We start from the raw sequence: 26,793 nt of genomic DNA, 5'->3' as shown, positions 1-26,793 counted from the left end.
CCAAGACAGCCTGACATCACAATAGCATAAATAGCATAAATAATTCAACAAGATGAGCATGAATAACTCGCATCTAAATGAGGATCACTCTGCACTTCTTCACCTTCTGCAACTGACAGGAGTATCCTGCATGAGTGTTTACACGTGTGTCTGTGTGTGCGCCAATTAGTTTTCATCTTCATGTATTTGCGCCTGCATCTGCCTCTGTGTGTGTAGATACAATTCTTGTAACCTTTTCATGTATATTTTTGATGCGGGGCAATCTGTCGTGCCTAAATTCAACCAGCCTGTGAACTTCCCAACAAGAGTTGAGAACTCCATAGACTTGGTTTATACCCAAATCCACAGGTCTTACAAAGACACTCTCACATGTTGATAAAACCGATCCCACAGCAGTAGGGCTCCTACTATCTGATACCTCAGTGTTAAAACTATACAAGCCTGCCAGAAATAAGTCAATCAAGGCAGAGGGAGCAACACCAGCACTCCAAGACTGCAAGAATGCAGGGACATGTTCAGTTCTGCATCTGCCTCAGAATATACAGAAACTGTGGCCAACTACATTTGCAAATGTGTGTAGGGTGTCACCTTAGCTCACAGCAGAGGTGCGTGCACTATTGAAAACATAGGACACTGTCGTTTAAGTGGGTAATCAGGCTGAACTCAGGACTGCCAGAACAAATCTGTCTTGGGTTGTAGGGAAAGCAAAATGTACTCATGCACAGAAAATACAGGCTACGTTGTTAAATGGCACCGAGCCACTTCTGGGACGCTGTTGACATGAGCCATGGCGCGGACGGTGGAATCACGAGCATTTCCGGAACAGCAGAGATCAACTCCGGTGTCTGTTTCAGAGCCAGAACACGACCCAGCCTGTTACGGTTAGAATCTAGCTTGAGGCCTGGCGTATGTGGCAGGGCATCCTGTCTGACCACACTGACCACAAAACAACCCTGCAGGCCGACAACAGCCACGGGACCCCTCCCTGTTAGACTCAAGAAGCTTTATGCATATGTTGAGGATCTGAGCAACCTTCCTCCTACGGACGGACACCTGGACCTCTGCCGAATCACAGCTGAAATGAGGAACACTCTTCCCAGAGTGAGACCTCACGAGGCAAAGGGTGCCGACACCACTCTTGGTCTAACTGGAGTATGTGCTAACAATCCCTAATCTCTTTAACCCCCTCCTCTCCAGCAAGAGGTTCTGAAGCCTGAATGCTGAAACATTCTGCATGATAAACAGCCTTTACCTGCCAGCTGTGAGACTCCTCAACACCCTGCTGCCGCCCATCACGCAACTCCTCACACCCATACGTAGCGCAAATATCAGTGGCTATAAAGCATACATTAATCAAATCAAGGACTGAAACAGATATAATCACCAATTCTCTCTTTTTTTTTTTTTTTTTTTTATAAATCAAAGCTATGATTGTGTGGATGAGCTATGCTTGTCAAATTCAAAGGGGTTGTAATTTGAGATTATTGATTTTCAAAGAAAAACTCTCCCATTCTTGTTCACTCTGTTAGACATTCGGGACGGTTTAGGTGGACGTCTGGACAATGTGGTCCTTTAAACAGCAATTCTCAAACAAACAGCTCCAAGAAAAACAAGGAGCGCACACTCCAAAAGGTACAGTCGAAATACTTACATTTTTCTGTGCACATGAGCTTACCATTGTGTTTGTGTCATCCTGTTGAAGGTGATGGAGTCACTTTATCCACGGCCTCCATAAATGTCAGTGATGTAATATAATTATATTATTAAGTAAATTAGCTTACACATATGTTAACGCGCTAATTACTATCAGAACCTCACATGCAGAATCTGTTCTTTCTCTGAAGAAGATCATTCTCGTTGCCGCTCACCTGCACTGTAAAAGACGTCTCCTTACTCCTGTATGCTGTAGATGCACCATGTGCCATCCCAAAGCATACTACTAGTCCATCAGTGCACGCTGCCAAGCAGACTTGAGATAGCACTTTGCACCCTGCCTCTTGAATTGAGAAAATTAGCGTCCTGCATCTCAGGGGAGGAACCCTAATGACTGAGTTTACACGAGAACAAAGTCACTCCTCCTGTAAAGTTTGCAAACACCTTTAAATGGCCAACCATGAAACACGATGGTGGTAGGATGGTCGTCAAAGAAAGACAAAAAAAAAAAAATGCTTATTCCCATTTGGAAGCTGTAACCGCAGTATAGACTTTCATAAAACAAACAAACAAACAAACAAACAAAATCAAAATACTAAAATGAAAACACCCTTTCTAAATGACACAATGTGGTACATTCAGGGAGTCTTCAGGGTATGGTCTTTAAGTCAACAGGAGAGTTCGTACTAAAAAGATGTACTTTATTTATTCATTTCATTTCTATACTTACACCCATACACCCATAAAAAAAAAAGAAGTGCAGTGTTGTTAGTAGGCTGTGAGCATAAACAAACTGTTGCTGCTGAGTTGTTACTCTCCCCCTCCTCAACAGCTGTCAACAGGTAAACTGAAGATCCGAGTGCTGAAGGACGAACCACTGACAGGTGAGAAGTTTACAGACACAACCTGAGCTTGAAATGTGAGATATCTCCACCGAGCAGACTTGACACTGATGTGCCCTCGACCCCACACTGAAATTATTTCTTTTCCCTGAACCTTCATTTTGGAGCGCGACGAAGCAGTCCTTTTAAGCTCACAGCTTCAGTGTCCTGCTCACAGTTACTTCTGCAGATGCCAGACCTTGGAGCTCTCTTGTTAAGACTGATCTCTCTAAATATTAGCCAGCCTTGGCAAAGTTATTAATGTTTTAAACATGCCCCGAGGCTCAGATTCACACCTTGAATCGGAATGTTTGAAAATGTGCTGATGTCTTGTGTTAAATATATATACAGCACTTACATGTTTACAAGGACTGTCTTTGGTGTGTACAGTTCTAACAGGTTATGTAGCCTTTCTTTTTATTGCAATTACTGTATTTCACAACAGTGGCGGAAGATTCCACTTATCGTATGTTTATTGTTAATTTATTTTGTATAAAAACAAAAAGCCCTTTCGGTTCTTATACAATTTCGCCGCACATACTGAACTGTATTTTTGACACTCTCCTTATATCTCTGCTTGTGTGTTTTGCTGTCAGGCAGGTACTTGGTTACATAAATATTATTTAAATGGAAATTATATTCAATGAAGTCCCCTTGCCAAGTGTGAACAACAGTGTACTTGCTGTTCTTAGTTCCACCTCAGCCACCACCTCCAGCTCGTACCACCGGTCTCTGGATGACAAGAAAAAGCAGACTGAAGGGAACGATCTGTGGTCAGTGTGAAGTCAAGACTGCTGGAGTGGTACGCACACACACACACACACACACACACACACACACACACACACCAGTCTTGTAAAATTACCTGTTTTCAGGGATCAGATGTCAGTACTGAACTCAGATTAAACGTTTGTATGGAAACTGATATCTCGCACTGATCATTACAAACACAAACATGTACAGGTGGTTAAAAACACCAGGTGTCGTTTAACTTCACCTATATTCAAAGTTGAAATGCTTAATCTTTCATTTTCTGTCTCGCTCTTCCTCCTACTCTCTTTCTCTCCTCCTTGCTCTCTCTTCCCCCTGCACCACCTGTTTGCTCCATGTGCCACTCAGGTGCCCATTGTCTCCCACCCTGGTTCCCTCTTTGTCTCTGTGTTTACCCGTCTGTCTTTCTACCGCCACCTTTTCACCTCTCATCATTCTCAATTTTCCCATCTGCCGTATTCCAACCTGTTTCTGTCTGTCTGTCTGCACTCCCTCAGTCATGTTTATCTTTTTCTTTCTTCTCCCTGACTCTCTCTCTTTCTGTGCCTCAACTGTCCAATCTGCTGGTCTATCTGTGTGTTTGTGTTTGCACTGATAACAGTTTTGTTGGATCCATTTATCGATACTCGAGACCCCTGAGGGCACCATTGTTTATTCTCTCTCGCTCTTCATCTGCAGCTGCTCAGAAGGAGGGACCACATCCTGCAACTGTATGTGTGAATAAGAGGAAGCGGGACAGAAATGCTTTGCGTGTATGTGTCTATAATGGACTGTGGCAAACTGAGCTGAGTAATGGATGTTTGATGACCAGTTGCTCCCACTTCCCTGCCTCCTAAATCCTCAGCTACTTGTGTAATTCCAAGCCTGTTTCACGAGGAAGGCAGAAGACTCCAGTATTGAATAACTGATGCTTCGGAGAGGCTGTGAGACAGAAAATGAGTGCAATGGGGGGAGAGAGCAAGAGAGACTTATAGAGGAAATGAGGCAGAGGGAGGGGTTGAGCTAGTTGAGCAGGCATCCACCATTTTTCTGCCCCTTTTGTTATGGAATAACTTATTTAAGTGCAGCACACACAATGAGTTAAATGTAATGTGGCAATTTGCTTGATAGTGCATTTGATGGTGATGGCACTGAACTGTCCAATGAAGGGCCCAGTGCCCCCAGTGTCCCATAGTGATGGGCTTAATGGTGGCGCTCATAGTCGTCTGGGCAAGCACATAGGCCAAATGCACACACAAATACACACATTGCACTCATACACACGCACGTTTTGGATAGCTCTAGTATAATGATGGCAATAATGGGAAGCGTTACAACTGTCTCTGCCATTCTGTCTGGAACTGCACTTAGGCACACACACACACACACACACACACACACACACACACACATGCAAACACACAATCATTCGCACATCTGGGCTTGTTTTAAACAATGACGCACACCTACTGGCACAGATTTGACCATCACCACATGTGCACACATGTACACTCTGCACACCGAGCCTTGTGCTGTATTCTACAGTCATCCAGGCGAAAAAAAAAAAAAGTAGCTCATTTCTCTCTGCATAGAACAAAGAGTGCAGCGTTATGCTGCTTGGAGCCTGATAGGGATGCCGCGTCCCTGGGGAGTGGCTGTAATTTATCCTCAGGCCTGAAGAGGGGAAATGAGGCCCTGCTTTATGGGACCAATAAAGGACAATGTCGCAGCTGTAGGCTTGCTTGTGCACTCACACATACTGAAATGTGTGACAAAAGAGAATGAACACAATATTACACCTAAATGCATTAGTTACAGTAATCCATAACAAAGAACCAAAAGAGGGAGGAAGATAAGGGAGGAATGGCAGAAGTAGGGTTAATATGTGAATCAGTTGGTTCAAGTTTGCACAAGACCTCTTTCCTCTGCAAGGAATTTGTATGAAGCAGTGATTTGTTTATCTTAATTATCTTGTAGAGTAAGCAATGAATAATCAGGTAAGGAAGTAGAAAATATGCAAGTGAGCAAGAAAGGGACTATGGAAGAAGGTTCCAGGTCATTAGGAGCAGAAATATATCACACAGTAACACAAAAAGAGTCTCTCGACGGAGAAGTAGAATTTGTACTGTTTCTTCAGAGCCTGAACTAAACTACTACTGGCATTAATTAAATATCAACAGCATGGTAAATGAAAGGAACCAAAAGAATGCTAGTCCTTTCCTTCCTGTTTGTTGTTACGCAGCCTTGGTCCTTTTTTCTCCATCCCACCCTCCCGTCTTTGTGTCTCCACTCGTCCTGGCCTTGCCTGTGTTCCCAGTCCACCTGGTTGAGGCCTATTTTCCAAACCTGCTGATGCAAGGACTTTTCCCCACTAATAAGACCAGATTCTTAGAGATAGAAATGATAATGACCTCCCTTAAGATGCATTCACACACCCACACTCACATATAAAACACACACACACACACACACACACACACACCTCGCACAAATGCATCTGCACACAGGCACTCTCCTTCCCATGGTCTCTCTCTCTCTCTCTCTCTCTCTCTCTCTCTCTCTCTCTCTCTCTCTCTCTCTCTCTCTTTCTGTCTCTCTCTAAGTGTGGCCAAGGAGGTGCAAGCTTTCAGTTGGGATGGCTGGGCCGAGCTGTACTTGTTATTCTGATTCTCCTTGATAAAGTGTGTCAGCATTTTTTCTTGAGACATCAGATGGTTGTCTTGGGCTTCCTCCAGCAGTGTTGATCAACTATTCCTATCATAATGCTCATAAATGCATGTAAGATCACTTTTAACCCTCGTGTTGTCCTTGGATCAAAATGACCCGCAGCTGTGTTCAACCAAGTTCTATTTTATTTTCATATTTTTTTGGGATCATTGGTGACAAGGAGGCTGTGAGGGTTTCTTTAAAGAATGATGACCAATGATCCCAAAAAAATATAAAAATATAGAAATAAAATAGAACTTGGTTGAACAAAGCTGCGGGTCATTTTGACCCAAGGACAACATGAGGGTTAAATACATTTTCTGCTTCCATAAGATATGTAAACACACAAATCTCCACACTCCTCTTCTGCACCTTGTCTCTCTCTCTCTCTCTCTCTCTCTCTCTCTCTCTCTCTCTCTCTCTCTCTCTCTCTCACACTCTCTCTCACACACACACACACACACACACACACACACACTAACGGCACCATGTGTCTCTGTATTGTAGATGTGTGCTGAATGCACCGAGAACTACTGCATTGGCTGCTTTGGCAGATTTCACCAGAAGGGGGCACTGAAGCTCCACAGAATGATCCCCATTAAGGTGAGCTTCGTCACGTGCATCAAGTCTCTCTCCTGCTCTTGATGTCATTCACTGATACTTTAAATTAAATATTTTTCGATCCCATTCTCCTTCTGCTTCACTCATTCCTTCTTTTGCATTTCTTGCATCCCTGACTACAGTTTCTACTTATTTTAACCTCTCTTATCTTTCATCCTCTTTCTGTACTTCAGCCCCCTATCCTCCCCTTTGTATGTGTACACACACACACACACACACACACACACACACACACACACACACACACACAAACAAACCACGGCTGGTCAGTAAATCAAATAATTTGTTTAATCGACTTTCTCTCGTAAATGAATTATTTCAACTTCAACAATGAATCAAAGCTTACTTTACTAACAAACAACCAATCGCTGTCAGTTAGTATGTGTTTAACCCAGTGAGTATGCCATAACGATGTTATTGTCAGAGATATACAATTTGATACATTTCAGACAGTAAACAATTGGCAAACTCAGTTGCAATCTCAGAGATATATGTTTTGTTCTATGAGGCACCACCTATGGCATTAAGCAGTAATTGCAACTGTGTTTTTGTACTTCACTTCCCAGAGATCCAAACGCTGTATACTGTGCCATCAGTCAGTTGGCAGTTGAGCCTATTGTGTTAGCTCTGCCAACCCTCTCTGGTGGAATAACCACTGTTAGGTGATGGCAATTGCATCACTAATTGTGCGCCACTTCTGATTTTTCTTGGGAGCGTTGCCACAGACACAGAGCCTGTTGTTCGCATTGTAATAAATGCAAGGGCTCTCATCAGTGGGCCACCTGCTCAATCACCATCCCTTGACAGTGAGTTAGCATCTATTTAAATGAAAATCTCTGAGATTATTACTTTAAAAACTAAAAAAATAGTAAATGTTGAATTAGTGGGGCAAACAAATCAAAATCTCTTTGGAACTCTGCTAAAAGGAAATTGTTAAATGAATCATCCTTACCAAGGTAAATGTGGCAATTAATTGGGATATTGATTTTAAATGATGTCATACAATCTTACACAAACTCACGCAAAAACACATTCTGACAGAGAACAGAGAACAACAGGCCTCAGGCAGCACTCAACCCAACACCAGCAACCACAGTCGTCAGTCAAAGAAAGGACAGAAAGACAAGGCAGCGGGTCGAGGGCAGAGAGTTTGATTGAGCCAATACACTTGTGCTGGATCCACAAAGTAGACAAAGATTCTGCAGTACATCTACCCAGACTGCATCTATTAATTTTAATAATTGTGAGTACCGATAAAAGCCATGGATGACAAATGTGACATTCTATTTTGCACATCCATGTATTAAGGCAATGTAGGATAAAGAAATAAAACGAAGTTGAGAGCTGATTGACCTGCCAGAATTAAACATCGCTATGCTGTGCATACATCAAGAGTTGTAATAGAAAGATGTGGCAATTTAACATACTATAGTCATGTTGGACGTTGTTGATATCCGACAACTTTGACGGATCTTCGGTCACAAACTTACGCAAAACCTGCACTTCTTAAACCCCTCCAGTGTGTATATTTATGGGTATACAGTTAAATGATTTACATGAACACACAGATCTGTATGCTGAACTCACACAAAACACTTCACACTACATCACGAACAGAATACAGGGCACACCCAGCTCTGACCACACATGCACAGACTTACACACACACACACACACACACACACACACACACACACACACACACACACACACACACACACACACACACACACACACACACTCACTCACTCACTCAAACAATGGTTTGTATTTGTTAAGCAATGGACTATTAAATAAAATTTGTATGGAAAGCATTTTTAACAGGGAACCTCATTTATCCAAAGATATACCAAATGCTCATAATGAGACAGAATATGCTGTGTTGTTCAAACACCCTGTGAATGTGTAAACATGGGGAGTTTTCAAATGATCTTATCGATACATAAGATCATAGCAGTTTAAACTACATAGTATGGGATATTGAGCAGATATTGCTTGTTTTTCACACGACAATAATTTTTCACCAACATTCTTAACAAACTTTAGACTTAAACTCTTTAGATAACATCAAAAGCACCGATTTGTTATCTTAAGTATGCTTGCTTTAATGAACTGTTTCTCAAAGGAACTTTTTTTTTATCAAACTATCAATGAGTTGGTGTAGGAGAAATGATTCTGCTATTGTCACCCCCCCCCCCCCTCCGTAGCATAGTATAGCATGCTTTAGAACCATGCCAACCTGCTGCATTAACTGCAGCGACCTGTTATATTATCGTTCATCTTGGTCGCAAGACCAAGCGCTATTTGGGACTAGAGAGAAAGAAGGAAGCTGGTAAACAGACAGAAGGAGCCTCTTGTGGCCAAATTCAGGTCTCGTCCTTTTTTAACTTGATTAATATAAGATTAGCGAAGTGGAGTTTGTTTTTCTCTTTTGTGCATTCATACTTACTTGGTTCCTTCTATATGCAGAGGGCATGTATTCATTTTCTTTCGCAGTGTTTCTTCATGTGGACTGATTTAATGGCTTGCATGTTTTGTGTTGTTCCTATATGTACTTTTGGCTTTTGGGGGATCTTCTATTTTCTGCTAGCGGTGCTGTTTTCGCTCCCAGGATGTGTGCAATGCTCCCAGCTTCTTCGTTGTTTTCTTGGGTGCTATTATTTTCATCTAAAAGTACTCACAAAGAGACGTACTCCTCTGTGATGTACTCTTTGTGCAAGGATATAGCTCTGTGAATATGTACAGTAATTTCTGGGATTGATCCGACAACATGTTTTTCCTTACGTGAGGCCTGAGGCTTTCTGCTTGTTAATGTGTAGAACTGTACGACTTGGAACAACCACGATTAACCAGCCCTTTTACAGAACATATCAGTTTATCATCGTAATCTGCTTGTTCAGTTGTTATGTGGACGTGCTACCTGACTGCTGGTTGGGGTCAACACACTAATATGTGTTGGGTTACCATCGTAGTGGAACAAAGCCATGCACACTGACAGAGACAAAAAGTGCACACACTGAAACAGCTCAGTGAAACCACACACGACAACTCACTCTCCGTATCTCTTCAAGTGTTCATTTGTGTTTCTGTCCTCACTTTAGCCACCGGTAGCGCAAAACTGTCTATTTTGGCAAGATGTAAAGGCTGTGGATTATACACATGCAGCTGATGCAGGCAAATCTCTCTCTTTCCTCCGCTAATCCTTTTTCATTTGCCTTGGAAAGAATGAGTGAGAGAAAGATAAAATGAGTATTCATTTCATCAATATCCTGTGTTGGGGCTTTCATCAGGGCTTCATCAGCTCGTGTGTCCGGCCTCTCTCACACACACACCCACCTAACCCGTGTAGAGTACAGGATGGGTGTGGTTGTGCCATGGCATATCAAAACACTTAACAGGTCGTTTTTAGTTATACAATAACACAAACATTTACATTAGCATGTTTAATAAAGCTAATTTAAATTATATGATTTTTTTTTTTTTATTGTCCCCACTCACGTCTCTTTTTTTATTGGGTGCAACATTAAGGAAAACTACAGCACCATGTGAGCTTAGTCTTTATATTGCAGTTTTTATATTTTTTTTACTTGTGTAATAATCCGATTTGAGGTACCTGAAACCACAAAGAGCTCTTGTACAGTTGAATAATAGAGTAAGGGTAGGAGAGACACTAAGCCTGGTCACATGAGAAGTGGAAAGCCTCCCCTGCATCACTTTAATGTATGGTGTTTCAAAGGAAAATTTAATTTTCCATTGCTCCCTAAAAGAGGCAAGTCAAAGGTGGTGATTGCAGAGCTGAAACAGCATCCTGGAGCTGGTGTAGTTGAAGTTGCCCCACATAGATGTTGCTGATACTGTGTGCCAAAGTGTTGGCTTGAACTGTAGATTTTCCATTCGTTCTGTGCACAATTCACAGCAGATATCAATAGAGCAGGTTTTTTTTGGTTTGGTTTGGGTTTTTTGCCCACTAGCATGATTATGGAACCTTTTTCAATTATATTATTATTATTATTTTTATTATTATTATTATTATTATTGTTATTATTATTCTTGTTTATTCATTTGCTTTCTGTCAAATTACACAGTTGACTGTTGAAAATGACTGTTAGTTAAACGTTTAGTTAACTGTCAACCCAAATGAAGAAGAGATGAAGCCTAAGCAAACCTGACTTTGTAAACACCAAGCTTCACCACGTTGTCGAAAATAGTTGGACGAATGGACAAAACTTTGCACGTTACTCCTTGGTATATATAAGAGTGAAAAACTGTATAAAGTCTCTGTGAATTCTTGACAGTGCACTGTGATATTTTGATACCAGCACACACTTTTGGATAGTGTCTCCTTGAAGGCAGTCTTTGCATTGATAATAATAATAATTATAAACTTTATCTGAATAGCACCTTTCATACAAGAAATGCAGCTCAAAGTGCTTTACAGCAAGATAATTATATGCAGTGTGTCACATAAAAACAGATATAAAGGAACATTTAAAAATGTAGAAAATAAATGAGATGCAGAAGAACAGATAAAATGCATCAGAACCCATAAAATGCATAAGAAACAGATAAATGCATAAAATTAAACACAACTAGAGTTAAAATATAAAATAAGCAATATGCACTTTAAAGGCGCGGTAGTTCAAGTGCAGGCAAGTGCAAGAGAGCTTAAAGAGTAGCTAGTTAAAATGTGAATGTAAAGAGATATGTTTTGAGCTTTCTTTTAAAAGTATTTACCAAGCTAGCTTCCCTGATATCTAACAGGTAGTTTGTTCCACAGCTTTGGAGCGTAGCTGACAAAAGCTGAATCCCCAAATTTCTTTCGGCTGTTGCTGGGAACCTCCAACATGATATCAGCTGTACACATGAAAAGTGACAGAAGTTATTTAGAGAAGGAAAAAAGAGAGCTTGAGAGACGTTCAAAGCCTCACCTACTCCTACAACTCTGAACAGTTGGCGATTGTGTGAGGTTGGGATGATTTTTGGATTGTACGTTTGAGAAAGTTACTGCCAGACTTGGCCCATAGCAATTGTACCTCGAAAGGGGCATTCAGATACTGCTGGATGAACTGACAAGCTCTTAGTTTGAGGCATAACAGCACCTTCAGTGTCCATTGACGGGCACCTGTAAACCCAGCTGGCTGATGACCGAATAGAGAAAGAGAGCGAGAAGGATGGCTTTAGCATATGTACTGTTTAAAACTTCGTACGATGCACAGATTTGCCATGAGAGGGTCTTAAGATGAGAAAAATTATGTCCCCAGGCTTGTAGGATTGTTTTCAGACAAAGATTTGATTCTTAAAGATTTTATAGCCACTGGCAAATTCCCTCCCACGAGATACTGAATTCAGCACACGGATAGAGCATCACTGAATGAGCTCTGTTTTGCTTTCATCACTGAGTAGACCTAATATATTTCAGTTTCTGTCTTTGCCAAATTGGACTTATACAAATTGATCCATGTATAACAGCGTTATTACAGTATGCAACTGTTCAAGAACAAATGGAGAATCCATCACATAGACAAAGAGGTCCTGACAAGGATCCACTAAACATATGATGTTGCTTCCATCCTGCAGGAGAAAATGTCTGGTGTTGCCAAGAGAAGTGATGTAATGCTCAAAGAGGTCTGCTGTGTGTCACAGTTAATGCATATTTGGTTGATAGATATCCCACCCACATGTTAGATAGTGTTATGAGTTAAATTACCAAGGTCACCACAAAGGTTCCTGCTCCTTTTTCCTCTATGTTCAAAAAGTTTCTTCTATTTTAAAGAATCTCATCAGGCAGTGTGAATCTCTGTAAGGGCTGCAGGTCCACGTTTAGGAGCTCACAATGCAGAAGTCATTAAAACCCACAAATACCACACTGGAAAACATGGTCTCATGCTGCATGCGTGACAGTCAAGCTCCACACAAATGTAGAAATTCAGGTGGTTGATCATATCAGAGTAAAGCTGCTGGTTTCACCAGCCGACATTGAGATTTTAAAGAGCTGTTAAAAGTGTCACGCTTAATGTCATCAAATCCTCCTTTTGTCATAATTCCAACATAGTAAAAATGTACATTGGAGGTGTGAACTAGGGCAAACAAAGTGTCAAAGCCACGTGAGATATAACAAAACGCTTTTCTGAAAACATAAAGCAATCAAAAAGAAATGCAAAGACTGGGTTTCCTTCCCTGTTTGAAAATATAAAGTTGAAAATCATGCAAAAGAAAAATGATACAGAATAATTGGCCTGTATTGAATGCCAATCTCTGTGAATTGTTTTTAACAACAATAACTGATCTGCTGCTGGAAGCATATTGTCTCATTTCTGGTTGGCATTTCTGTGCTACTGATTCTTTGGTGCTGTATATTCTTCAGTACAACAGTTACTTACCTGCTGTACATTTAAACTTACACTTGTTTAGCTTAAGCAGATCCTCAGATAATTCAGATCTGCTACTCAATTGTCACTGACATTTCTTTGGTACAGTTTATTATATTTTAAAACCGGTTAACCCACATTGTTTGTCCACACTTACAAAATCTAAATCACAGACCATCAGGCTTTGGCTGCAGTATAGCAGTATGTTAGAAAAGTAAGCCTTCTACCTTTCCATTTTTCACAGCTTTTGTTGGGTTCCTAAATGGTGAAAGCCAGTTTTGCATAATGACTTAAGTCACCCACTGACTAAGAAGCTGACAGGCTTTGTTTGCCAATGGCTATGTATATTGTCAGCTGCACTCCTTTTTGTCATGGAAACCTGTCAATATGGAGCAAAACCGTTGTTCACTTTAAATGAATTCTAGATAGAGGTGATTGGTGATAAATAATTGAGTTTGAGGTGGAGTGTGAAAGAGATCTACAAAAGAGCATCATTCTAGTGTTAGCTGTTGTCAGTGGCTGCCAGCAAAGGTGACAAGAATTGAAAAGCAGTAAAATATTTCATGAAATTACCAAATTTATTTTTAGCTTCTTAGCATGGCCCAAACCTGTTTCAGTTCCTCCACCTTTCCGTAACTCCTCATTTGTTTCTGTGGTTCTGTTGGACACTCTAAAGGACGAGATATCAGTTTCCAAATGGGTTAACCTGAGCAGCCCTACTGGTCAGTGGTGATTAATGAAAGAGAATAATGAATTCAGCCTGTGGTATACAGAAAATCAATCAGCACTTTTGTAGTGTGCTTCACATTCTCTCATCCAATAGGGAGATATCTGATCACACTGTATGTAAATGCATTTTTTCCAAGAAAAACTGAGGATGTGTGTGTGTGTGTGTGTGTGTGTGTGTGTGTGTGTGTGTGCGCGCGCGTGTGCGATCTTTTATTGGACAAAGTTTAAATCCGCATTGCTTTGTAGCTAAAATGGGATATAATAAAAGCAGTAAACATGACTTGTGCTACCAGCTTGGTCATGTGATACACACTCCCAGTATCTTTCTGCTTTTTGTGGATTAATTTACATAAAATAAAGGTGCACATATTACGTAAAATGGAGATCACTGCTGTGGCTTTCAAGGTTATGCCAGTGATGTAGGTATGAGCACTTAAAATGATTAGGCTGTACCCTTTAAATGGGGTTCATGGCAGCTGTCTGGAGTGGCCTCATCTCATTGCCTTTATGTCATTAGTGTACATCAAGTGGGGCTTGCTTGGTACTTATTACCTTCATTTGTGGAAAAACTGTGACTGATACATCTCGTGTCTACAGTTTGATCATACGAAGCTTGTTGTTGTTGATCGCAGTTGCAGTGGTGACAATAACAGCACTGGCGATGAGCAGTCTACTTCCTTACTCTCAGTGAACAGAAAAGCCATCTGATCTACATTTTTTGCTGCTTGATGGGCAGAATCGTTGCTGACTTTGGTAATGTAAACATTCAACAAGAAGATTGAACTGTGAAATATTTCATCATAGAGTGGAACTTAGGCTAGCTGAATCGTTACAGTCTATAAAAACCTAAATAACAAAAAATACATTTTTAAAAGATTGCCTCATGGATCAATTTCTTGTTTTATGCTTCACTTCTTGCTTTAACTCGATGTATAATGCATCAACTCGCTTGCTTTTATTCATTGCATGTACATTAGTTTGTCTTTTATTTTCCATCCGCTCCTGATTCACTTAATATCCCTGCTATTTTATTGTATTTAGATGCTGTAATTCTGTTCAGCGTCAACAATCTTAATCTTGTGTCACACACTTTGCTCCTCTGTTACAGACAGACTTACAGACCCATGTTAGCACTCAAGATGTTGTCAGGTGCTTCCAGAAACAGAACAACCCGAGCTCCTATCCCAGTCCCAGTACCACCCCAAATTCCGATCCCACCATCACAGACTATGCGATTACCAGACGAGGAGACGAGAGCCCAGAAAAAGGAACACAGGCTGAGCAAAAACATATGGAATATTACTCTGACTGCAACGAGGTAGGTGGTAACTACGGCTATACTTATTTTCTCACCTTCACCACTACATGTACTGTATAAGTGATAATTTATTTATACATTTATAGAATTTTGTGAAGATGCATTGACTTAATCCGGCCTATACTCTACAGTATACGCAGTTTATTGATTTGCGAGCACATAACAGACAAGCACAATAAACAAACTCCTCCTAACTCACCACATTAAAGACTGCAGGAAACCACTTACTGGTTTGACTCCTCTGAACCTGATCAAGAAATGCACATGGTATTGAGTTTTTGACAAACCAAGAGAAGACAGGATCTCTTAAAAAGGAATTTAGAAAAACTAGGTTGATGCAGATCTTCTGCTTGTGCCAATGAGATTTTTATTACCTCAGTATGTGCCCTTTCATATGCTTCTGAGTATTAGCTTGTGACAACACAGGTCAGGTTTGTCTTAGTGTTTGTTCTGGACATGCTTTTACAAAGACTGCCCCAACAATTAACAAGTATTATTTTCAAGCGGTTATTGAACTGTGAACCAAATTTCTTTCAATTTAAAGTTCACTTGCTGTGACAATGCAGTAGAAACATATTAAACAAGCCTCTACACCATGTGAGTTTTACCTCAGCACCCTGTGAGTCAATTGAAAAGATTTCAAACAAACCCTAATTGACGCCATATCCACAGGCTGTATCTACAGGCAGGCGTGTGAACTGTATGTACCTCTGGACCAAATAATGCCCTCCAGCAGTGTAGGTCTGGCAAAAACAGTTAGATTGACATTTCAGACTCTTTACACCACAGAGCTCAGTTGACCTTATTCACACAGCAGTCATTTCAAACAGCTGGGGTCAGAAGGTACTGAGAAAATTATATATATACTGTATCAAGCTAGTATTTAACTTACTGAACATGTTTAGGCTTCAGAAACAGCCATGATAAATCACCAATCTGAAAGGCAACAGCTACATCAACTTCCTTCCTGTACATGAAGGTCAATATATTTGAAATCCTGTTGGCTGAATATATAAAAAAATATGAACCCTCTGTACACCTCTGTAGATAATTGAGATTCATTATTTTGACACATACATTGGAGCCAACTGTGTTTTGGTGTGCAGAAAAAATGCGTAGACTGGTATAACAGTTTTCCTAATTACAGTTTTTCATATGTGAAGGTTCCAAGAATACTTTTAGTGTATTATAAAGGGAGCCCGAGGAGGAGAAGCCATTAAGGTGTCCCATCACTGTGGATCTGAGGTGTAATAGTTCAAATTGTTGAGTTTTTAGCAGACCTTGTTTACCTTTATATGATTTCCAGAATCTGGAAATGAGAAAATTACTACTGCTACTGAATGACGGCTGACTCTTTAGTTGTTCAGGTGGATACTTATGTATTAAGGATGTAAAGACATAAATCATTCTATTATTTTCCTTCCGATGAACATTACTCTGAAATTTCATATGAATTTTATTTCAGTTGATCTGATACTTAGAGGTCTAATATGAATATCGATTGCGTTCCTTTGAAATAATGGAAGTTATAGTCAACGCTACAACAACGTAAACTTAAAAGACGCATTGTTGCTTGTCCCTGCCTGCAGAATCAGCAGACAGTAGTGCATGGAAAATCGTCAGCAACACATTTATATTTAGTAATGCAAACATCTACTTCATGTAAATTTGTTTGTGTTAGTATATGAGAAAAAAAAGAGTATCTGTGAGTCGTACTTGTGCTGCCCTTTAGTAATGAGACTGTATGCTCACACAGTTTGGGAGCTTCTTTGTCTTACATCACATTTTGGCCATCAGTTACTGAAGCTACATTCATGAGATATTCCTTTTGTTGCAGGTGTTGGTTGTGAGTCATGGAGAAGTGAAAACGGAGGTAATCGCCGGAGAAGATAGGAAAGAATCCCCCTCCCTGCTTCTTAACGGAGATTACAACGAGGAGGAGTCTGCAAAATCTTTCCAGGAGGCTCTGAGACAATGGAGAGGGGAGAGAATGGATGGAAGAAGAGAAGCCATGACCGCGGAGGCAATGTGGATACCCGTCAGACCAGGTGAACTGCTTCGACATGGTCGAAGGCACACAGACAAACACATAAACACAGGAAGGGGGTGGGTGAGGGAGGGGGTCGATGTCATAACCTGGCAACACATAAAACCATCATCGATGGTCACATGTACGGTACTATCCTGTTAGAAACGCCATCCTTCTTTTGGAGAAAACAGGCCTAATTCTTCGGTTGGAAAGTATTCATAGTTTCTCGAGATTTAAATGTTGCCAGTATTATGGATGAGACTGATGAGGAAATAATCCTCGTCCTTTACTTTCATGCTACTGTTTCTCATTATTTTCTTTCTCTGCCCTCTCCTCTTTCACTGTATTTACAGTGCGTTAGAGTGGGGCATCTAATGCAATGCAGTACAAGAGCCTCGCAGCAAATAACTCCCCTGGAACCTCACAATGTTTAATTTGTGTTGAGAGTGCCACAGATTCAACGAGATTAAACTATAAATGATGTTATGTATGCTGATAGTAGGTGATCTGCTGCAAGGTGCTTGAGTTGGACTGCATTAGAATGCATGAGTGTTCATAAGGTGAACTTGCCCATAATCTTTTCATATATTCTCCTTCTCCTCTAGCTTGTTGTTAATCCATCAGCTGGCTGGAGTACTGTGTAGAAATGCAGTTGGGTGATAACTGTATCGGCATTTTACCGTCAGTCAAACCTTTCACATTACACATAGTCATTTCATAATTAGTATACAAATATTAATTAATGCAACTTCAAGTAAAAGTAGGTAACCCTACTTTGGTAAAAAGCAAAGTTCCGTTTTAATCGTGCATCAAAAGACTGCATTTACTGCCTTATGGTTGCATGACTTAGCCAACCAGTTTCAGTTTACATCCATAGGTTGACTTGGCTTGACTTTGTTAGTCTTTGTTGTTCTTGTTCTGCTATCTACTGTATTAGTCTGTAAATTAATTAAACAATACATAGATCGATAAACAAAGCCACATTGTGTTCACATCCTTGGCCAATAACACTGATTCAGATAGAACACAAAGTTGTAGCCATGACTATTGACAATACTTTAAATATGGATGTTGCTACAGAGAAGTTATAAATTCTAAACATGAATGCTTCAAACACATTTTCAACCAAATGTGAGATATGTTTATAATCTGCCCTTCTGTTCCTAAGTTATGGTGTTGAACAATGGCCAGAAACATGTTTTTGCAGAACAGTTTGATGAAGGTGAAGGTGACCTCTGCCCTTTCGGATACAAAATGTCATCACTTAATTTTTTCCTATTAGAATTGAAAATGTTGTTGTAATTAGCATATGAATTATTGAGTTATAGCCACAAACCTGTTTTTTGAGGTCACAGTAACCTTGACCTTTGACCTTTGGCTAGCAAATTCTACTCGGTTTATCCTTGAGTCCAGGTGAACCTTTGTGCCAAATTTGAAAACATTTTCTCAGGGTGTTTCTGAGACGAGAATTGACAGGACACACAGACATCCCAGAAACATAATGCCTCCGCTCATGGCTCTCGCGGGCATTGATGGGAATGGAGTGAACGGGCTGTTGTATAAGAATACTACTAACCACATATCAGTAAAAATTACATGCGTTCTTGTAATTTTTTTCACCTTTCTCCATACTTCCCTTCCGAGCTCTTCCTCTACTCTTCCCTTCCATTTTCATGTTCTCCTCAGCTTTCCCGCTTCCTTCTCCCTGTCTGTGCATTGATCTGTTAGGGCCGCATAGAAAGTGCTTACCGCTGCAGTAGGAGGTAATCCATGGCAGTTGCATATTGAGATAATGAGAGCAATGTTAGTGGTGGCCCAACTCCACACCACACCACTAATCGCCTCTGCTGTATGAATGTGTGTGTACACAAGCTCCACTGTGTCAGGCAATTTTTGTGCCTTTTCCCATATACTGTGTTGCCACACGTGCAGTGCAGTTATTGTGTGTCCAGTTTTATGTTGGTGTGTATTATTATCATTATTATTCCAGGTTCTGCGTGTATGTGTCTAGGTGATTGTGCTTTTTATTAGCCCTCTTATTTTCTCTTCTTTACTGCTTGGACATACTCTTCTCCTCTACCTTTCGCTCTGCTCTGCAAATTGCTGCTAGCCCCTCCAGCCCTAATTATTTCTGTCAGACCAATGGCACCCCGGCCCAATTTAAAGCTGCCACTGTAGACTGCCAAAGTGTCTGGAGTACAATCATAACATTTCTTTCTTACTTCTATCTTTCCCTTTCTCTTATGCACTCACTATGTTCCTTTTGTATTGTGTGCATCTTCTTCTCATTCCCAGGGGGCTCTCTCCTGTCTGTTTGTGTTTTGGCACTTTTGGCATGGTGACAAGGTGTTCTCTCACTTCTTGGAAGGAGGTGTGTTGAGAAGCTGGCGGATTATATTTCCCTGCTTCCCTTTCTACCTTAGTCTCACTCTTTCTTACCTTAAGGCTATGTTTTCATCCTCTTATCTTAACTTTATTAGTGTGTGATCTCCCCCTCCTCATATTCCTCTTAGTATCAATGACAGCTATGGCAACCCAAGCGGACCTTCCGCCAGACAGAGGAGCTGAAGGACGAAGAAGAGGAGGGGGAGAAGAGAGGCTACCTGTCAAGGTGGAGTTCACAGAAAGCAGCCTCACCTACATGAACAGACTGCTTCTCAAGAAGCACCGCAGGTACAGACAACAATGTGCATGCACCACACATACAGTACATATTCTAAACCACGTAGGCTTCACTCATCATATTCAGACAGTAGCCGCCATGAAAAGCTTTGCTTCTCCCCTCTTCATTATGCATGACAACATATAGTTTTAGTTCTTTATAATTTTAGAACTTTACGTGATTGAAGAAGCTCACAGTTTGGTTTTGTGCCTCCAGAGGAAAAACATATGGTTGCTAAGCGAGACATAACTCTTTAGTTTAGCCACTGACATGTCTCGTGTTTATCACAGATTTTACCACAGCTTTTAATGTGACACAATCTGTCAAAAGTAAGGACTGTGATTATTTTTTAAATAATTACTACTTTACGTGGTGATTATAGCATTTTTACTGTTTGTGTAGGTTTGATACAGTATTTGTCATTGCTGTGCCAAATTATTGTTAAATTGAATATATTTAGTGCAGTTGTGCAAAGCTTTGTACTTACTTTTAGAAAACAACTAAAAACCCAGATAAAACCATTGTGATGTAATTCAAATGACATATTTCTGCACTAATGTGAAGGTAGATTTCCTGCTTCCTTTTCTACATCTATGTACATTAAGGTACATTTTTATTTATATTATTCATTGTGATTCATTTAGTTTTCATCATTGAGGTGTTGCATCATGGTGACTTGTATCCATGGACATCAAAAAATTGTAGTCAATTTGCCACCATTTTAACAGACACAGTCACTAAGTGACAATTTGCTGAGGTCACTGCTTGTACAAGTGTGAACATTGATATGACCACATGCACACACATTTTTAACATCAACTCCCAATTTCTCACATCACACACACCTTCTCTTGCTTTTTCCATTAATGGGGACACAAATGTACTCTCGTGCACACACACACACACACACACACACACACACACACACACACACACACACACACACACACACACACACACACACACACACACACACTTTCTGTCACCACAGCACATTTCTCCTGGCTCTCTGTGGTCAGCCTGCAGAAGTCACCAGTGTACAAAGCAGTTTCTTAGTACTTATTGTGTGGTGCACTGCCTGCGGGCTTGGCTTCAGCAGGTCCCATTATTACAGCCTTTATTTAAGCGGCTCCTTTTGGGCTGAGTAGTCCACTGGAGAGCAGGTCAGGGGAGAGGGGAGCAGAGTGCAGTTTTAGGCCCTTTGACTGCCTGAGCAGGAATGCTCTAAGTCCCCGGCCATAGCAGCCTTTAACTGTGGAATAGACCAGAGAACCAATCTAGAGTGCAATAAGCCTGCAGCAGTGATGGTGGCAGAGTTTAATGGAGAGACAGAGAGACTGGCTGGCTGGCAGAAAGATAGAAGGGGTGGTTGAATTTTAACAAGCTTCAATAATAATGGGGAAAAGAGTGAAAGAAGGAGGGAGTGTGGAGGAGGAAGAAGCTCTAAAGAATCCGCTAAAAGTGCTCAGCTACATTACAGTCGTAAACTCTATCACCTTGGTAGATTTGTGCGTGGCCTGCAGGTTACAGGAAGCGACCTTGTGACCAGGGCAGTATCACTCTGATTCCCTGGGTTGGATGGGCAGTGTGGGTGGGGTAAGTGAAGGCTTGTCCTTCCATCAACTGCCGGAGTATCTGTGATCAAGGCACTGAACCCTGAAATATAAGTCTGCAAAGGCATAAACCTGAGATCCTGGCACGTACCTGAATCTGTAAAACCTGATTTGACTGCGCCAGAGATCTAATGCTAAATTTATGACCCAAATCTGGCTTTTCTTATCTAAAAAAAAAAAAAAAAAAGCCTTTTAAAAATACATTTTCATTGTCAAACTATAAAAAATTACTAATCTTGGAGCCCCCATAGAGGCTTACACACAATAAGGTATGTTGGTTAAAACACAAATGGCTTCTATGAGATCTTGAACAAATGTTGGCTTAAAGACTCCAGTCCGGTCATGATGTTGCTCCATGTCTGAGCAAAAAAGAATGAAAGCAGAGCTATGAGGTTTTTCGATTCATATTTGGGCACCACTTTCCGTCTAGCAGAAAGAATCAAGATTTAATTTTAATAGGCTGTATAGGCATATATAAAAGTGATCAGTCAACATAGTCTGAACCATGACTTCTACATTCAGGGATTTCTTTCAATATCTTCCAGGAAATACACAGGAGCAAGTGCTTGGTCAATAAGGATATTTATTGAACAATTTTTACACCAACAATAAACTATATGAATATATATTGTAGTGTATGGATCATGTCATGAACAGGATTTCTGAGCTATAGCGGAGTGATGGTGGGAATGCATAATACTACACTTATAAGCGCAGCAGAGAGAGAATAAAACAGCGGCGTTGTCGGTTGCAGGAGATAATTCAAATCAATTAGTCTCAATTAAAAGTATGTGTTTTTCACTTGGTTTAAAGTCTACTTAGGTTTAATAAGAAATATGGAGCATGGTAACTCTAAGACGATCAGAAAGTGTGAGATTAACTTAAACACAGAGCGACTAATGATAAATATTAAGGTTAATCAGAAGAAGAGAAAAAGCCCGCTTCAGTCTGAGATTTACAGTTTTTATGAATAAACATCAATGATATGTACAAGTGTTATTAATTTGCATGAGAAACAAACAGAATAAAACATTATACGTGCATTATAGTTTCAGCTTGAAGACTGAGTTAGTCATTGTGGAGTTGTAACAATGTTCAACCATAGGGCAGCAGTCTGGATAGTTTCACCTTGTGGGGCTGATGGAAGGGTCAGAGATCAGCTGGTTCACAGCATGAGACAGAGTCAAACCCAAGATTGAAAGGGGAGTTTATGTTTGTCTATTCGGCCTGATGAGTTTTATGACGTGAAAGCTTTTTGGAGTTTATCTGTAGATCTGTGGTGTCCTGTGTCGTAAGTTCCTGTGACTTCAGGATGACCTGATGCTCTATGTGCTGAAGAGGATGTCTTGCTACACATACATACTGTAGATGCCAGGATGCCTCAAAACATGTTTTTCAGCAAAGTAGTTCAGTAATTACTGAATTATCTCCAATTCATTTTTATTTTTTTTTTTCATTTTAAAGAGACAATAAAAATTTGCCACTGCATTGCTTAACATAGAACGTCTCCAAATTGCTCTTTCTTATTGTGAAGAACAATGTTGTATGGATTCAAAAGTCTCCTCAAAGACACTTTACCAGAGTTGGTCTTTTCAACTAGGGATCTTAAACTCTTCATCCTCTGCTCCATATTGTACTTTTTCATAAATTTAAATACATTATATACTGTGTATGATGTATCAGGAAGGATTCAAACATACATCTCCAAAGGGAGGTAAAAATGCAGGACCAGAGGGAACCAAAAGAGCTTCATATATTTTTTTTTACTGCTTTCTGGCAAAAGCCTCAATGCAAACAACCTAAGGCGAGTGAGGCTACTGCATGTAAAGTACTGGATGTATGGAGGATGAAGAAAAGGACCCGCAAGATTAAATATAATGATCTGAAACAAAGAAAAGACAAACATAGCCAGGTTTGAAGATATGAATTAAGTTTGAAGAAAAGATATAAACTACAAGCAACTCCCCTGCTGCCTGCAAAGTGTGGCTCAACAGCCTCGCACTGGAGAGTTTAGACTTAAGGTATTGCTGTGGGCTGTTTGCATGGGGCTGCAGGATAGTGATCTAACAAGAGAACAAAACCATAAGGTGTCCATCTAATGGGTGATCCAGCTTTCAGGAAATAAGGAAAATGGAACGGTTGTTAGTTGATATTACTTTTTTGTCAGGAGTCCGGCCTGATTTCAACATGATTTTTCTGTTTCCAGAACACCAATTGAAATTTATCAGCCCTCACTGGCCTTTGGGACAGATTTAGTATCGGTACCTGCTACAAACACTGTGGAGAAGACTACAAGCAACCTAACTGGTAATACACACACGTGCACAACCACATACGTGTGTACATCTCTATGTTCAAAAACACCTTTTGACACTAAAATAGGACATTGACATACAACCTTGAAAATTATTTTCCTGTGCACTCCATCCTTTTCAATACACATACGACAAACAGGCTCTCAAACAGAACAGCCAAACCGCTCAAGAGTAGTTTGACAGATGGCCTGCATGAGCACACACACACACACACACACACACACACACACACACACATATACACATATATACAAATACACAATAGCAAAATCTCTCCCTCTCAACGGGTCAGGCGTATCAGTGCCAGCCCATCCATCCGTGGCACTGTGACGGGTAATCACTGGCTGTGATTGTGTGGGCAGCGGGCTGTTAGTGGTGGCTCAAGCCTGACAGGGTAAGGAATGGGGCAGGGAGAGAGGGGTGGGGTTCGGCCTGTAGTCTGGAGCTCACGGCCTGGAGCTCATCAGTCAGTGGAGTGTTCTGACTTTCTGCCCCCCAGTCAAGGCTGAACGGAGACAGGTACACCAGGATTATCTCTCCCCTTCCAAACCTCTCGACCCCGCGGCTGTCAACTGCCTCTCATCACCTCAATCAACATTCTCAAGAAGATGTGTTTTGAAGAAAGACTTGATTAAGCAACAGTGAACTTAAGTTCAAATCCTTGTTTTTTTGCTTGCTGCAAAGAAAAAAGAAAAAAAGTCACGCCCTAACAATTACTTTGTAATGCCATGAAAACTGTTAGAGGACAGTTTTACACAGGGAAAGTGGTCAGCAATGTCTATGTGGAGTTTGCATGTTCTCTCTGGGCCTGGGCTTGGTTTATTCCAACGGTCCAAAGAAATTTATGCTTGGTTATTAGGTAATTCTAAATTGAATTGAAATTGTGAATATAAGCACAGATGGTGGTCTGTCTCCTGTGCTGGCCCTTTAATGAACTGTCCTCGTCCATCCTGTGATGGACTGGCAGCCTGTCCAGTGTGGACCCAATGTCAGCTGGAATAGGCTCTAGCATCCCCTGTGACCCTGTACAGGTTGAAGTGTGAAGAAATAATGGATGAATGGATGTTTTTTTTTATCATGCTGGAAGATGAGTCATTCACATCAGAGAATTGCACTACTAGTTCCAAATGGTTATTTTGTAATATTAAATTGAAAACGCTCTGCTGTTGAGAGACCCTCCTGAAGGAGGGGTTCTCAATTGAATTTGATTTTTTTTTTTTTTTTTTTTTTTTTTTAAACTGAATGTTTCCTTGTGAAATTGAATTGATTTGCTCTGAAACTGTATTTGCTCCTCACGGAAACGTCAACTTTTTACATTCAGTTCACAATTCAAATTCTGTTAATGAAATTCTATTGTAGTTTGTGTCACACATCCAGGTCTTTGAGAAAGAGCAGGTAAGTGCAGATTCTCAGAACTTCTTTTCATGGCTGCAGTTATGCTATCATTTGTATACATACATTTTCCTCTCATACGAAGCACAATCAAAAAGTTCTTAGACTGCTTTTGTTGCGTGCAAACCGAGCTCCGCATCATGACATGCACGGACCGGGGGGAAGCTATAAGTTTCATTAGTAGGCATGTTTTATACTTGCCTATTAAGAATGGTTAGTGAACAGTTGGTTATCCCTCACTTTTCTATAGCAAAACTCAGCCCTTCTCTATTCATATAGAAATTCACATCAGAGCTTTCATATTTGTGCTCACAATTTAATAATTGATACCTCACTGTTTTTTGTTACATGCAGATGTAAGGAAGACCATATTGTGTTTGGGAAATGTAGAGCTCTTCAACAGCTGATAAACTATTCCTTCCACCTGCTTCAAACTTTCCTAATGTACGCCAATTACAACAGGCTGCAGAGCTTCTCCTCCTCTCCTGTCTTTGAATATGAAAGGGTGGGCAATGTGTGTGTCCATGAATAATAAAAGATGTTTTCTGGCATCATGGAGGGAGCACCCCCCCTTGTTTTAAATTCGCATTTTCCTGAGATGTCAGACCCATGTGGTGATGTGATAGAAAGATTGTTAGTATGAGAGAGAAAGAGGAAGCGAGGGAGGTGGCACAGACAGGTATCTTGCAGTGGTAGAACAGCAATAGAAGAACACATACAAATCAAGAGAAAAGAAAGGGAAATATCAGCATACAGGTTTTATAATAGTAAGTTGTACAAGTTATGATCGTTTGATCAACTTGCGTTCATGTGCCTATCAAAGTAAGATGATGTATACTATGGATATTAAACACATATCCCCAGAAGACGAAGGCATACAGTATAGGAACTGTAGATGATCACATGTGTGTGCTGTACTCATAGCAGTGAGGTAGTATCCTCAGCCATGACACCATCATTCATCCCCTGCTGTGTCAGCATCATCTTTCAATTTAAACAAAATTATAAATGAATACAGAACCAAGTGAGCAACTCTCTACGACCCGGACTTCTCATCAGTGGAGGAGGAGGAGGGTATAAGGGAAGACATATGTCTGTTGATCTCAAGTATTCAGTCATGGCCGTTAGCATGTTTCACCTGCAGAAGAATTTACACTCCTGTGCAAAAGTCTGAGGCAATACAAGTAAGTGCAGGATACTTTAAAAAGTATGAGTTTTTCTACCTCAATGCAATGTAAAGTAAACAGTAAGAAATCAATTTAAATTCTGGTGTTCTCTGAAATGCACAATTATTCAAGGTACTTGGCACAGGTAGGATGTTTCAAGCACCTCTGAGAACTTGCCACTGTTCTTACTGTCTCATCATGCAATCCGACTTGTTCTTCTTGTTGCTGAAGATGCTTCTTATCACTGTGGCTGTAGTTTGGGGCCACAGTCGTGCTGCAGATTTCATTTGGGACAGATAAGACACATCCCTGATGGTATTGTTTGATCGACAACAAGAACATGTTCTATTCAGTTTTTGCCATTATAAATAATGCAGTAATGATAACCCATATTTAATAGCCTGGCCAGTTTTGTTTTGTTTGTTTGTTTGTTTGTTTTTTTGCCAGTTTTGGTTTGCCTATCTGAATGTTGAGGTATTTTTGATGGAAAAGTTATTTTTGATGGCTTGGAAGTAAATGTATATAATGAGGGGTACCAAAAAATAAATAATAAAAACAGATTTTTTTTTTTTTTGGGGGGGGGAAATTCT

At 40.5% G+C, this 26,793-nt stretch overlaps 1 protein-coding gene across 1 annotated transcript in view; it reads left to right on the top strand.

The window, feature by feature from the left end:
• zbbx (zinc finger, B-box domain containing) overlaps positions 1 to 26,793 on the top strand; it is a 56,459-nt gene that overhangs the window by 10,240 nt on the left and 19,426 nt on the right. Inside the window, exons 4-11 of the mRNA XM_069147885.1 lie at positions 1,530 to 1,632; positions 2,486 to 2,537; positions 3,227 to 3,336; positions 6,498 to 6,593; positions 14,817 to 15,026; positions 16,864 to 17,074; positions 19,569 to 19,728; positions 23,537 to 23,637. Coding sequence (XP_069003986.1) covers positions 1,530 to 1,632; positions 2,486 to 2,537; positions 3,227 to 3,336; positions 6,498 to 6,593; positions 14,817 to 15,026; positions 16,864 to 17,074; positions 19,569 to 19,728; positions 23,537 to 23,637 — 1,043 coding nt within the window. The remainder of the gene's footprint in view (positions 1 to 1,529; positions 1,633 to 2,485; positions 2,538 to 3,226; positions 3,337 to 6,497; positions 6,594 to 14,816; positions 15,027 to 16,863; positions 17,075 to 19,568; positions 19,729 to 23,536; positions 23,638 to 26,793) is intronic.

Source organism: Embiotoca jacksoni, unplaced genomic scaffold (genome assembly GCF_022577435.1).
Source record: "Embiotoca jacksoni isolate LCO1_2020_lvr unplaced genomic scaffold, fEmbJac1.0.p SCAF_14, whole genome shotgun sequence".
Classification (NCBI taxonomy): Eukaryota; Metazoa; Chordata; class Actinopteri; family Embiotocidae; genus Embiotoca; species Embiotoca jacksoni.
The sequence above is the reverse complement of the archived record's forward strand: the minus strand, read 5'-3'. Positions and strand labels throughout refer to the sequence as shown.